The sequence below is a fragment of the Olea europaea genome, unplaced genomic scaffold (genome assembly GCF_002742605.1).
Source record: "Olea europaea var. sylvestris unplaced genomic scaffold, O_europaea_v1 scaffold1787, whole genome shotgun sequence".
Lineage (NCBI taxonomy): Eukaryota > Viridiplantae > Streptophyta > Magnoliopsida > Lamiales > Oleaceae > Olea > Olea europaea.
The window spans coordinates 14,335-29,561 of NW_019235605.1; the positions used below are offsets into that span (position 1 = coordinate 14,335).

Below are 15,227 nucleotides of genomic sequence, written 5' to 3' on the forward strand. Positions count from 1 at the left end.
CACGGCATCGACCCAGTGTTTAAGAAGTTCTCTAGCTCAGAGAAAGTGTCAGGCTTATTACACTCTTTGGGATACAGAAGGCCCGTGATCATACAATCCATGTACATTTTTAAGGTACTTCCATTTCATGTTGAAGTGTGTGAAGTTTACAATACAAATGTTCTTAACCGTATACTGATCCTGAAAAATGGTATTGTATTCTGATAACTAGAAATTAAAACTAGTTTTTTGAGTTGCTGCATATGAGATTATCTATTCGATGCCCACTAACTCTATTAGGAAGACAGCTCCTAGGCATCCAAGTTTGTCCTCTAAACTTTCATAATTATTTAAGTCTAAGATGCACCGACACTCTACAAAAGGATACAAGTCCATGTTTTGGACAGGGTTTGACACTGATATTCTTCAAACACTCTTGTACAAGCGACTAACACTCTTTCAATCGTATTTACAAAAATAGAAACAGAACTCCAAATTTAGAAATAATTTTTCCCAACTCTAGAACAATATCGAACTTTGCTGCGACCCTCAGTTATGCACTTTCTTATTCTTCAAAATCTTGTAATTTTGCTCCAAGAATTATTGTAGAATGATATGTGTTGTTAATATGAGGTATTATTGTCTCCGAAATTCCTCCTTTTTAAGTACAAATTTTTTGTATAAATAGGTCTCAATTTAGGGAAAAAATTCCGTGTTTCGCTTGACCTAGAAGTTCTCAAGATGTCCTAAGATAATTAGAACTCGGGTTGCTTAATCAAGAATTCTCAAGCATTGAAATCTGGTGCTTGAGCAGCTGAATGCTTGAAATTGCTAGGGCATCAAAATGTGGTGCTTGTGCATCAATGCTTGTTTCTTCATTTTTCCACCTTTTTCTCCGTCCTTTCACTTCCCAACAATTGTGCAATTCCGTCATTTTGTCAAATTAAACGTCGAATATCTCCATTTTGCTTTATTTACCTTCAAACTGGGGATTTAGCCTACAGAAGTCAAGTACAAAAAGTGAGTAGAAATTCGCTAAATTACTTTTAAGCAAATGTAGGAACCTAGATATGATGTAAATCACACTTAAAAATAGAATAGCATTGTTAATTACTATGTCATCAATTTATCCACGTATACACCCATGTGTATTTGTCGTGCTATCAATTTAATGGAGCATTGGAGGGCAGACTCACAACGTTGTACATTGCTTGATAGCACAAATTTAAAGGTCCCGTCATAATTGTGACTTGTGAGAATGCCTAACATTTGTATTTTCCAGACTTTGCCCTTCATTTTATGCCTTTTCAGATTTGATGACAATCTTCTATTTAAGTGTACATATTTCATATATAAGTCCCTGCATGAAAATGTATATGAATTTCATTTCCAGCAACCTGGAATTGGTGGTGAAGTGGTACCGCACCAAGACAATTCATTTCTATACACCGATCCACCAACTTGCACGGGGCTGTGGCTTGCTCTAGAAGATGCTACAATTGTAAACGGATGCATCTGGGCTATCCCTGGATCCCACAAAGGTACCAATGTCTCATATTTTGGTTGTCTCCCTTCCCTCTTGAGCCTCAAAACTTCTTAATGCGTTGATTTTCTTCTTTTGTCATTATAGATGGCCTTGTGAGAAGATTCATTAGAGATGAGAATGGGGTTCATTTTGATAAGCCATCCCCAACCTATGATCCAAAGGATTTTGTTCCTATTGAAGTCAAAGCTGGCTCCTTGGTAGTCATTAATGGGGATCTTATTCATCAAAGGTCAGTTGACTGAATTTAGAGCATCTTTGGTTAACCTTAATAAAATGAAGGTGCTCTTGGATAACTAGCGGTTTTTTACTTTGAAGTAATAAAGTTGCTTAAATTTTAAGCTTAGCCACCTGTGCTTTTTCTTTAATGCTTTACATTTAGTTATGTGAGATGTACTTAACATGATGCGCATTGTTTTCTTCTGCAGTTTTGAGAACAGTTCCTCAAAATCAAGGCACGCTTACAGTTTGCATGTGGTGGATACTGATGGTTGTAAATGGACTGAGGATAATTGGTTAGTGAAGATTATCAATGATTCAATATTGACTGTAATGACAAAGAAAAAAGTGATTATACAATCTTCGCCATAAACTCATTAACCGATAAATTAGGTTACACTCCTATACTTCGAAACTAAATTTCTTATATTATTTACTATATAATGTGAAGTAACAGTTACTTTTACTAGCTTAGGAAATGGCTTATTTTCTCACTAGTAGAATCCCTTTATATGCCAACATTTTTTTTGTTTAGCATCATAGCGCTTGAGAATCGTCTATAACCGGAGTATGCTTTGTTTAGCTTCGGACGATAATAGCTAGAACTTAGTATCAGTAATTGTTTTATTCAATTTCATAGATGAGGCAATTTTCCTTGGTTTCAATTTCCAGAAAGAAACGCATGCACAGCTTCCAATATTTGTAGCTTGATGTTTTCAATGTTTCCAGTGTATGACTGCCAGGATTGAGTTACTTGACCATGTTTTTCTATTTCTAACTTCTTTCAGGATTCGAAGAAAGGTAGATCCTGAGCCCCTTTACATGCATTGATTCAGAAGTTATGTTGGCTACTCAGCCTACTCTTATCCCCTGCGTATATCTGTACTGTACATTAGAAACTTGGTTTTGCATAATAATGTGGAAAGAGTAAGCATCCAGGGAACAAGTCAAATAAGAATGGAAAAACAGTGTTTTCTGTATTAGATTCTATCTAGATCTCGTTGTAGTAATTTAGTCGCTATTGTGATCAAGTATTACAATTGCTCTTGTTGATTTTTCAAATTAAATGAAAGTCAAAGTCTAAATGGAGAGTGTAAGCTCGACTAAGTCCTGATAAAGATGACATTTATAAGCCCTAATCACCATGCACTTGCTAGCTCACTTGAAAGATCTTAACTCAATCCAAGGCACCGTCGTATCTAAAAAGTAAAAATAACGAGAAGTGAAGCTACACTCAGCTACTCACTGAAGTATATACTCAGCAACATGGTGTAGGCTTATTCAACCTATCTGACAAAGGAATGGTTTTCCAAGATGGTTATCTTTTCTGTATCCTTGTCCAGTCTAACATGGTACATCACACGTTATTTAAATTTACCTCACAATTATTGTCATGGTTTAAACCGGGTTGTGTTGGACTGACAAAGCCTGGTTTTGAGGCAGCCGATGCCAAGACATGGCTTGGATCTACTTTACAAATTTTTTATTTTTTATTTTTTATTTTTTGTGTTAAAAATAAAGGAATTTTAAGGTATTTCACACAGATAAGAAAAGTTAGGCAATGGTAGCAGTAAAATAGCTGTTAGTACTTCATAATCTTTCACATACATAAACATAATGTAAATTAAGGAAAGCCTACAAACATCTTGCTGTCTGGTAAATACGCTACTAAATGACAAAGACCTTCATCTTCATACTCAATTTTTCAGAGGAAGAAACTCAAAGTATTTATTTGGAGTGATTTTCATGCTTGTAAAATTAGTGTCCTCTTTAATAGAATTAAGGGCTGGAAATAGCTCAAGAGTTGAATTTTCTTCATTTCCCATATCATCATTCTTGAAGGGAAGTGATATGCTGAGGTTCAGGCCAAAAAAATGCTTTGAATTTTCTTGATCTGAATCTTTCAATAGACAGAATTCATTCTTTTCAACTCTCTGCTTCAATTCTCTCTGTATACACCTGTCTGTTCCATATTCTGCTACAGCTGCTCTATGCATTGATACAGAATCCTGAAATATTTTACAGTTAATAAAAAGCTGAGAAAAATTTTACACACTGATCAAGAAATTCTTTTTCCATCATATAAAAGGTTTTCTTTCTCTTTATTCTGCATTTAAGCCTTTCGACCTTTGTACCATATAATGAGCTAATAATGTAGTTGTTAGACAAGTCAAAATTCTAGTGTTAATTAATATATATAAAGGTATTATGTACTTTTTTGGAATGCTATGCATATACTGACCTCTGAAATTGTAGTGCATTTTGAGGGGCTAGGCCACTTTCTAGGATGTTTAGTTTCCATGTCTCTCCTGCTCACATCTGCTAACAAAATCACAATTGCAGCAAATTAATTTATTATACATATGAAACAACATATTATAAATTCAAAATCTTTCTTCCTAGAAAAACACAAATAGAATGACTTATGGTAACTCCCTCTTGACGACTGATGTTTATACCATTCATGCCAAGCCTCATGGCGCTGCTCGACTCATATTCGACCAGCTCCCAATGAGAAACTTTTTTATTTAAATTTTCAAAATTAGAACAGACCTAACATATGATAGACCATTCATGTGAGTAGCAGGACTGGCATCCTTGACCATTCACGACGTAGAATTCTTCATACTAGGCTGTGCCATGGACTAACTGCTTCCCGACTCAGTCTACTCTACTCTACTCATTGTGACAAAGTTGTGTCGTACGTGTACCTGAATGTTCACTTTCAGGGTTCACAAAGACATCGCACTTCCTTTTTCTAGATAAAGATGCCTCTTGTTCACGACGTTTTTTCTGCCTCTCTCTTGCTTTGTGGTTTTGAAACCAATAAAACACATTTTTCCCTTCAATTTTACCAAATTGACGAAGGTTTCCAGCAATTTGCTGGATTTGTTGGGCTGATGGACTTCTTACTCCTCGTCTATACATTTCTTGAAGGGCCTGTAATTGATCTGCTGTTGGATTCCATCTTGAACTCATGACTAAAGGTTCTACATTTCTGAATTGGCGGTCATCATTCACTGTAGCTACAAGAAAATGTACTTGAAATTCAGTTCAAAGATAGCAAGAAGTGAAGGAAAATAACGTGGCTACTTGATACAACTTGACAATATAACGAACAAAATTTTAGTTTCTTTTCTCCGTTAATATTATACAAATATACTATTGATCCAATCTAAATATGACTTGTGATTATGGAAGGAATAAAGATGGCATACTTTGGTTGTGGTGAATGCAATAGCAACAAGGAGTTGGCATTGCAGAAAATGCTGTACTGCTGCTAGCGGTGATCGTCGACTTCGGCATTAGAGGCCGAAGTTTCCGATCAAATGAGTAATCACTAGAATGTACCATCCACATTGCTTCTGCGAGTGGAGATGGGGATTCTTTCTATGCTCAAGAACTGACTTTATAGAGAGAAATAGTATGGATATCGCATGCAAAGTATTGAATGGAGCTAAAGAGAGAATAGAATTTCAGAGTTTGAGAGATAAAGACTTGACAAGGAGACAAGAAAGACGATTGACCATGGTATATTTATAAATACATCTTCTTTGTCATTGACATACCTAGAGAGGGGTGGGGTGGGTGGGGTAGGGGACACAGGCTATTTGGCTATACAAGGAGGAATTGAATTGAAAAGAGAGGCGTGAAATTCTGGAAGATTTTGGGAGGCGGAAATGAAGTGACTGGACAATGATGAGATTATGGAAATTTAGTGCCAGTTCGTGTTGTGAAATAAAAAAGGGTCAACTCTTAAAACGGAATCGAAATCCTGATATTTTAAAACCATTGTTTTGGTTCGCGTGATTTAGGTTTCAATAGTTTCAAAATCGAACCAAACTATTTAGAAATGATTATGTTGAAGTTTCGACACTTAAAAACCGCTTGAGCTTAACCGATTCTAACCGACTAACCGTAACGTTGAGCATTTTTTATTTTTTTTTAAAGATATATTACTGTTTTCATCAATTTATATTTCAACAAATTTATTTGTTAGTTTCTTTAAGAAAATAATGATTTATTTATTATAATAATTTTTTTTATCTGAAAAATGAAAATATAAGCTTAAATTTTACGGTTGAACTTTGTATTAATTTATTGATTTAAGCTCGTATTGAGACAAATATATTAATATTGTAACATTTGTATTTAGAAGGTTTCAATTCAAGTGTTTTATAATGAAAATTATGATAGACCATTCATGTGAGTAGCAGGACTGGCATCCTTGACCATTCACGACGTAGAATTCTTCATACTAGGCTGTGCCATGGACTAACTGCTTCCCGACTCAGTCTACTCTACTCTACTCATTGTGACAAAGTTGTGTCGTACGTGTACCTGAATGTTCACTTTCAGGGTTCACAAAGACATCGCACTTCCTTTTTCTAGATAAAGATGCCTCTTGTTCACGACGTTTTTTCTGCCTCTCTCTTGCTTTGTGGTTTTGAAACCAATAAAACACATTTTTCCCTTCAATTTTACCAAATTGACGAAGGTTTCCAGCAATTTGCTGGATTTGTTGGGCTGATGGACTTCTTACTCCTCGTCTATACATTTCTTGAAGGGCCTGTAATTGATCTGCTGTTGGATTCCATCTTGAACTCATGACTAAAGGTTCTACATTTCTGAATTGGCGGTCATCATTCACTGTAGCTACAAGAAAATGTACTTGAAATTCAGTTCAAAGATAGCAAGAAGTGAAGGAAAATAACGTGGCTACTTGATACAACTTGACAATATAACGAACAAAATTTTAGTTTCTTTTCTCCGTTAATATTATACAAATATACTATTGATCCAATCTAAATATGACTTGTGATTATGGAAGGAATAAAGATGGCATACTTTGGTTGTGGTGAATGCAATAGCAACAAGGAGTTGGCATTGCAGAAAATGCTGTACTGCTGCTAGCGGTGATCGTCGACTTCGGCATTAGAGGCCGAAGTTTCCGATCAAATGAGTAATCACTAGAATGTACCATCCACATTGCTTCTGCGAGTGGAGATGGGGATTCTTTCTATGCTCAAGAACTGACTTTATAGAGAGAAATAGTATGGATATCGCATGCAAAGTATTGAATGGAGCTAAAGAGAGAATAGAATTTCAGAGTTTGAGAGATAAAGACTTGACAAGGAGACAAGAAAGACGATTGACCATGGTATATTTATAAATACACCTTCTTTGTCATTGACATACCTAGAGAGGGGTGGGGTGGGTGGGGTAGGGGACACAGGCTATTTGGCTATACAAGGAGGAATTGAATTGAAAAGAGAGGCGTGAAATTCTGGAAGATTTTGGGAGGCGGAAATGAAGTGACTGGACAATGATGAGATTATGGAAATTTAGTGCCAGTTCGTGTTGTGAAATAAAAAAGGGTCAACTCTTAAAATGGAATCGAAATCCTGATATTTTAAAACCATTGTTTTGGTTCGCGTGATTTAGGTTTCAATAGTTTCAAAATCGAACCAAACTATTTAGAAATGATTATGTTGAAGTTTCGACACTTAAAAACCGCTTGAGCTTAACCGATTCTAACCGACTAACCGTAACGTTGAGCATTTTTTATTTTTTTTTAAAGATATATTACTGTTTTCATCAATTTATATTTCAACAAATTTATTTGTTAGTTTCTTTAAGAAAATAATGATTTATTTATTATAATAATTTTTTTTATCTGAAAAATGAAAATATAAGCTTAAATTTTACGGTTGAACTTTGTATTAATTTATTGATTTAAGCTCGTATTGAGACAAATATATTAATATTGTAACATTTGTATTTAGAAGGTTTCAATTCAAGTGTTTTATAATGAAAATTTAGACAAAAATATATTTATTTTTCACTTGTTTGAAAGATGCTATTCTTTTGGCGCTAAAATATGATTTGAAACCAAATTAAACAGCAAAAAATAGTTGGGTTTGAAATCCTTCCAAACCATTTAAAATAATTTGGTTTGAAAATAGTTAAAAAATTGTCAAAATTGAACCGTGTTCACCTCTAGTGTCATTGGATTTCAATATCTTGTTTTTAATTTACTATTTTGCTATGGCAGAAATGAGAGCATTGACATTCAATCTGGCATATTCTCTTACGAAATTTAGTTCTAAGGTCTTAAAGACTGATTAATGCATTGTACCATCCACAGCCTAAAAGAACAACCCTTTGGTAAAGATCATCTATATAACTCAAGCATGAGTACTTCCTCGAGAAAACACTCTCGGGTGATTTTTCACTCAAAAACAGTTTTCGTAAAGTTGCAAGACCGTATAAGTGGTCACAAGTTATTCGATATTGAAAGGTAAAGATAAATGATCTCGTAACATAAAATCTAAAGATAGATGATCTCGTAACACAAAGTCTGCAAAAGCCTTGACGAACCGTCATCATGACTATATCTTGATTGCTCAACTAACATCTGCTGTTTCTTATATTTCCAAACTCCCCCAATTTAGTTCTTTGTCTCCAAGAACTTGAAGAATTCAATCCCATTATTGTTTCACTCTTGAAAAACTTAAAGACTTCATCCCATAATTGAAGCATTATTGACTAATTATATTATTTCTCTCACAAGCATTGTTACCCATTAATTCACCCTCGTGCAACTGATTATATCTCTTATCTAATTCCAACAATTATTTGTGATATACATTATTTTCAAGTCAGCTCCACTCGTGGGCTCATTGCCTTGTTTTCAATTCGTCCTTTGTCCTTCTCATAATGGTAGTTTACTTTGACTTCGAGAGGTTGATCATTTTGTTCAATATGTTTAGTCTAAGAAATTGCTTTGAGCTTGTTTGGTACAGCTTAAAAGTAAATTAAAATCAATTTTTTGATCGTTATTTTATTATTCCAATCGTCATTTTTGAATTCTTCTCTCACAGGTCAAATCCAATTTATCTCTAACGGTCAAAAAATTAATTATTAAAATTTCTACCAAACAAGCACTTGAAGAAAATGATCTAAAGTAGCTTACGAAACTCTTCTACAAGAAGTAGAAGCAAAAATAGAATTTCTTTTAAACGGGTTCTTAATAGTTTATTATATATTGTAGAAATTTAATTTCTGTGACACTATTGACGTTCTATTTTCAATTTTTATTTTAAAGGTCCCAGTGTCGAGAAAAGAAAAACAAAATACAGTGACAAAAGTGTCAACTTAAATGCTTTTCTACTATGCACAAGTTTTATATATTGTAGAGGTAGATAATTAAAAAGATTACGCAGATGCATTTCACAATTGAGCATTCTATTTAGTATTTTCTGAATTTTTTTTTCAAATAAAACATAAGAATTTTTTTTTATTTAGCTTGTTCAATGCACACAATATTAAATGGGACTACAGAATATAATAAAATGTAAAAATGGAACTACGATTTTTACCTCAAACATCATTTTAATCCATGCATCCCTTCACATCTTTTATTAACAAACTCCGCAAAACCCACTGCTTATAACCTATAAAAATTCAGCGGTGCTTCAGGTATAGGCAGAGATTCACAGGCTTCTGCCAGGATAGACACATTGGTGGGGCCCGTTCAATTTTTTTTTTCTTTAATATAGGTCGGATGACTCGGATCCATCGACCTACCTCTACAGTGAAGGCCCCTTTAGGAATAATGCCATGTACTCAGGGCAATATTCATGAAAATTACCAGCAATTCTGCTAAAAATCCACTAGATGCTGAATTTTTATTTTTTGTTTTTTTTTTACCTTTAACTAATAGATTGCTGCTAAGTGTCTTCTAGTGAAATTCTGGCAACCATTTTCTGTACATGCAATAGATTTGAAAATTACCATTCAATTCTTAACTGCTCCCGCGAATGTCCTTTTTCTCAAAAATAAAAATGAGGAGATTCTTTGATGAACATCTTAAAATCAAAACTAACACATGCTTCAATTGTTTACACCATTTATCTCAATTTTACGTACTTTAATTCGCTCCTGATAAAAATTGTTTGATGGGATGTATTCATATAACAAAGCAACGAGTGGACCTCAAAAAAGAGTCTATACCATTTGGGTACAAAGTGACTCAAGAGGTCATACTTTGAACATCAAACATTTGAATTATTAAATTTGTGCATAACAAAATTTACGAAGTTTACAAAAATGGGCTCTCTTTCCCGGAGCCAAATTGCTTGCTAGATGAAAATATCAATCTACACATTTCCCCCCTTACCAAAAGATTATTTTTTCAAAAGGCAACAAAGATTGCCATCTCTAGAATACAATATTCTTTCAAGCTAATGGAAGAATAATGAGTAAGTTTGTACAAATTACATATGCAAATCCATTTATAGGTAGGATCATCACTATTTTCTATCATCCACTCTTGGAAGATCCATCTATGGGAGAGATACAGGTTGTTTCGGCAAATTGGGGAGGAGCTCGACTAGTCGAGAAGCTTGTTACAAGTGCTGACTCCAACAGCAGCAGCAAGATGCCAACCAGCATGTAGAAATGGAGTTTCAGGAAATATGTCATCGGCAATGAAAAGTGCACCTCCTAACAATGACGACATCTTATGCATGTTATGGGCCATTCTGAGGTCTGGATCTTGAAACGCTCTCTTCGCAAATGCAACCTGGATGACAAATCGGAAATATTTTTTTTTGTCAAACAAGTTTGTTTTGAATCCGTCGTTATTCTTCTAGCGACATTTTTACTGCTGTCAGTAAACTTATTTTTGTTTTTTAAAATGACAGCAAAGGAACTTCCAACTTACTTTAAAAGACAAAATTTAAAAAAAAAATCTGTCTTTAAGAAAAATAACAAAATACTTTGTCAAAGAATCTGTTGCTATCAGCAACATAATTTTTCCAGTGGAAAGTAAATGGGATGGGAGTAGGGAAATGGGGGAACTACTCATCAATTGGTAACCAGAAGGTCAAACGTGCAGTGAACACAAGACTATAATTTGTACTTTCATAATATATTCGAAATCATTATCAAATATAAGTCTGCAACTAAATCAAACAAGACGAAAGATTGATTTTCAATTGACTAATTATATTTAATATTTATACTGCATAAGCGTACCTCCATAATCCCCGTGTGAACTGCTGACACCATCAGAGGCTGAATTGGTAGAAAGAAAGCTGAAGCTGCCATCAGTAACTTCGGATTCTCATTCCTAAGTGCCCTAGACAGACACTGCAAAAAAAAATTAAGTTCTTGTTTCTATGCAAGTGAACCGAAAAAGAAAACAAATATAGAACACCAAGTTGTACAGACAGATTAAAAACATTCTTGAGAATAAATGGGTAAATCAAAATAAGAAATTCACTGGGTTGCCCTTTATGGGTCAAGTTTACCCCATTCTAGATTATAAACCGATTATTACATAGCTATAAAAATAACCTTCTTATTCTTTCAAAGAATTCAGTCAATCTCTTATGGTCTATTTGGTAGGTTGGATCATACACGATTGGACAGTATTAATGAAGAAAGAAACTTAAATCTTGTTTTTATATCGTCTCGACTACTCTTGTCTAATTATGCTAATAAAACATCCACTTAGTGTTTGGCTCACCCTCGGCAGCCTAAATGCATAATTTAAAAATATTTTCTAACCCTGCGTCTATCATGAAGCCATTTTATCCCTCAATATTAAAGCCCATAACAGTTAGAACTTAGAATGATTCCATTATTTATACTCACCACAGTTGCTGTGGCTATCATTGTGTAGTCGGCCCATCTGAGATACCTCCTCAACTTTCCTCTTGAGGCATGGTATACACTCGAAGCAATCCCTACTCCAATTAATGAATTGGCATAGAGTTTACAATTCAAATTCTTCCTGCAGAATTAGCAAAGCAAGACAAATAAAGTGATACGCATGTATAGCTTCTGTACTTCTTATGAAAAAACTAAGTGCTCGTTGGTATAAAAAATGGATAGAACTCGACAGTTTTAATGAACAAGAGTTTAGCTTTTGTTTGGTTTTTAATACTACCGAGAGCTACCAAATCCTCCCTAGTAGATACGCCTCAAGGAAAAAACTAACCTTGGGGCTTGGAACCCAAGAGCAATGAAAGGAAGTGAAGTGAGCACATTAACGACTGTTTCTGCAAGATGTTTATCGCCTAACAAGGAAAAAGTACTATGTTAGCATAAGAAATGAAAATAGATGCACCAAGAAGATACTTCATCTACACCAACAGATGAATTTGTCTTCACAATACCATTCACGCAACCATGGATTGGCCTCAGACAAGCAGGTCTTTGCTGCCATACTTTCCTGGTTAACAAGATCTTTTAGTTAAAAATATATTTTTCTCATAAAATAAACGAGTAAATTTAACCAATAATCACTGAACTTTACACTTGATTACTACTTGCTCACTCATCTTTCACATATTACTGAATGCTCACCTCACATAATATTTTCCTCAAATGGCACTCTCCTTTTGATCTTGCTCAAAAACATTCTTAACTAGAAGTTTATGAAGACTCATTTTTGAAATAAACCTTGCTTTCAGTAATCTGACTCTAAGTCCATTCTCTAATGCCCCTTCTTGTCAGTTCATAGGACACGTCTATACACATCAGATATTGAGGAACAATATAAGTCCTTTCTCTTCCAATATTTTTTTTAACGAGTTCGACTTTTCTCAGAGTTTCCATGACAAAAACAATATAGGTTAGAAGTGAGCAGATTTGCCCATCCCAAGTTTGGTGAACAATCTAAAATGTTGATTGTTTCTCTTTAACCTTTTCATTTCAAGGGAAGTGAGGGCCAGATGTGATTTGTTCAATATCTTTAGATATATTTAAACAGTACGAATGCACGAGATAAAACTTAAAATCAAACTTTAATATCAACTAGCTATTCCTGTACAAACAATAAACATTCATTCTTCATTGCATATTATGAAATTTAGCAAAACTGACACTGCATTTTCCATAAATCATAATGAGTCAGGAACTAAGGATAAGCTGTAATCCACGGATTTTCAACCCAAATCGTCGTCCCATTAACGTATGGTGCACAAGAAATAAGAAAGTCACACACAAAACTTAAAAGGAATCGATCACAACAATCACTCATGACTCAACCCAAACATGATATAAATCCATTATAGTATTCCCATGTCCGAAACATAATTCATGAATGACATGTAAATTACAACAGACAATTAACCCGTCCCAGAAGGGTTTCTATCAGACACCCAAAAATAATTAAATCTACATTAAAACCAAGAAAAAAGAAAAGCAGGGTTCCATTGGAAATATTCTAAGAGAGAAAGGAAGACGATTACCTAAGAAATGGGAATTCGTGGCAGAGAGAGAAAATGGTGAACAGGATCTGCTTTCAGGTGGTTAAAATCGAGTTAGAGAGTAATGTGGGCGCCTGGGCGGAGAGTAGAGGCAGGGATTTATATAAAGCAAAGAGAGATGCGAATTATAAAGAAGAATCTTCCTTACAAATTGATAGTTTGCGGCATATTCGCATGTTACTTGCTAAAAGTTCCCGAATCTTACGTAGAATTTTGTCCCTCTCAATTTTTTTAAAATGTCATAAAATAAAATAACATTGCGTCGTTTTAAATTTTAACCGGCAAAATTGGACGTTATTTAGGGATCGTTCAATAAGATTTCTACTTTTATTTCTATTTTTTGTAATATGGTTTTTCGATTAAACTACCTTAGTTCAACTCCTCTAAAAATTATTTTAGTTCTATAAGATATTTTTAAAAAATTACCCAAAAAGATTCAAAAATAAATTTTTATTCTCAAAATCAATTTTTGACTTAAAAAAAAAGAAAAAAAAAAGCATTACAAAACGGGCTTATATAGCCTATTTGATATAGATTTTTTGGAAGATTTTGTAAAAAAATGTTTTTTAGTGATTGAGTGCAAGTAAGGAGACGGTGAGTTCATGTGGAAAATTATTTTATTTAAAAATTTTGTAGTTGGAAATAAATTTGAGAAAAAATAAATTCTAAAGAGTTTATACGAAACAAAGACTTATTATTTGCCAAGTAATGATATTTGTATATAATAATGACATGGGAGAGAGAAAAAATGAACAAAGAGATGAAAAGAAAAGAAATTCAGTAATTATAATGAGCAGTGCTACGTAGCCCCACTAAGTTACAGCCTAGTTTTGATGACATAGATGATGGACTAAATAAAATATAAAATTAAATGAGTTATTTAATTTCACTTATTATTTCATGTCATATTAGCGCTATTTAAATTGTGGTTGCAATATCAGTAAAACTAAATAGCATTACTCTATTATAATCCATAATCTCTATCTCTCTTTAATGTTATCATTATGTATAAATAGTATTAGACTAATGTTCTTCTCTTTAATTTGTAATACTTTGTCTATATTTTGTTTAGCTAATTTGTTTTCTAAAAATAAATTTCTAACCTCAGCCAAGTACATTGTGGTTTGAGTTATGATTGAGACTTGGATGGTGTAGAAGGAAATTGAGAATAATGGCATATTCCACTTTTTATTGGAAAATTTACTCAAATAATACTAAGTTGGAGCAAATAATGAGTTTGTAGCGCTATTCTCCAAAGATCGATATTTTATGATCGAGAGAGTGGCGGACGTAGGTGAGGGTCAATGGCGTCTCAAACCAATGAAATTTGAAAAGAAAAAAATATTATATGAATTTTTTATGTTTTTATTTTAATATAATTATATTTTGTGCTTGAATTTTTTTTTTCTGGGTAATGATATTAAGACCCCGTTTGGTAGGGATTTTTTGCCTCAAAAAATTGATTTTTTGACCGTTATTTTACTATTCAAACCATAATTTTTGACTTCTTCTCTCACATGTGGACCTCACTTTTCTTCTAACGGTTAAAAAATCAATTCTCAAAATCTCTACCAAACGGGCCCTAAAACTCCACTAATTTTGTGTGCTAGCTTCGCCACCGATGATTGACAAAAGAAAGCCTAGCTAACTCAAGCGTTCATTGTCACATTGTTGCATAGGAAAACAAGCTTTATGTTCTTTTATTTATATTTAACTTTTTATTTTAGACTATTTCCAGAAATGAAAAACATAATATTTTTAAGTACTTTTTACTCCAGTGTTTACTTATTTTTTATTTTTGTAAACCCATAAGATTTTGACAATGTGTATAGTTCTACTTCTTCGACCAGCTCAGCAGTCGGCGTGAAAGAGAAATATATAGTCAAAATGGCCTAAATTTAAGGAGATTTAAACTGAGAATGATAGGAATTCCTGGAAATTTTTTGATGAAAATGAAATAAAAAAAGGATGTGGGGAACCTTAGATTGTTGGGCCTAGACTATTGGGCTGATCTAATTTTGCTGGATTGGGCCATCAATAGCCTAGGAGATGAATATAAGGCTAATATATTTTAATGAATTTTGCAAGTGCATTAAAATTTACGTATTCTTAATTTATATTTTAATAATAATTTAGATATCTCCAGCCTAGATTTTAATCAATTCCGATAAAATTTAGGTATTAATTATTATTAATGGATTTTT

The 15,227-nt window shown here is 33.6% G+C and overlaps 4 protein-coding genes across 4 annotated transcripts; 1 reads left to right on the top strand and 3 right to left on the bottom strand.

The window, feature by feature from the left end:
- LOC111378219 (phytanoyl-CoA dioxygenase-like) lies at positions 1–2,772 on the top strand (the record flags this gene model as incomplete). The annotated part of the gene is made up of 5 exons (XM_023001386.1): positions 1–114; positions 1,373–1,520; positions 1,610–1,754; positions 1,951–2,037; positions 2,530–2,772. Coding segments are annotated over 5 exons (537 nt in total), but the record flags the coding sequence as incomplete, so codon positions are not given.
- Positions 2,773–3,330: 558 nt separating this feature from the next.
- On the bottom strand, positions 3,331–5,459 carry LOC111378229 (WUSCHEL-related homeobox 1-like). The gene is made up of 4 exons (XM_023001397.1): positions 4,960–5,459; positions 4,453–4,767; positions 3,984–4,060; positions 3,331–3,750 (listed from the first exon to the last, which is right to left on the bottom strand). The coding sequence occupies exons 1-4, from the start codon at positions 5,099–5,101 to the stop codon at positions 3,439–3,441; spliced, it is 846 nt and encodes a 281-aa protein (XP_022857165.1). The 5' UTR covers positions 5,102–5,459; the 3' UTR covers positions 3,331–3,438.
- A 477-nt stretch (positions 5,460–5,936) lies between these two features.
- LOC111378230 (WUSCHEL-related homeobox 1-like) lies at positions 5,937–6,863 on the bottom strand. The gene is made up of 2 exons (XM_023001399.1): positions 6,590–6,863; positions 5,937–6,397 (listed from the first exon to the last, which is right to left on the bottom strand). Exons 1-2 carry the CDS (start codon positions 6,729–6,731, stop codon positions 6,048–6,050), a joined length of 492 nt encoding a protein of 163 aa, XP_022857167.1. The 5' UTR covers positions 6,732–6,863; the 3' UTR covers positions 5,937–6,047.
- Positions 6,864–9,886: 3,023 nt separating this feature from the next.
- LOC111378221 lies at positions 9,887–13,131 on the bottom strand. Its single transcript, XM_023001389.1, has 6 exons — positions 13,006–13,131; positions 11,929–11,984; positions 11,751–11,829; positions 11,405–11,543; positions 10,784–10,897; positions 9,887–10,328 (listed from the first exon to the last, which is right to left on the bottom strand). Exons 4-6 carry the CDS (start codon positions 11,423–11,425, stop codon positions 10,137–10,139), a joined length of 327 nt encoding a protein of 108 aa, XP_022857157.1. The 5' UTR covers positions 11,426–11,543; positions 11,751–11,829; positions 11,929–11,984; positions 13,006–13,131; the 3' UTR covers positions 9,887–10,136.
- Between the last annotated feature and the right edge of the window lie 2,096 nt (positions 13,132–15,227).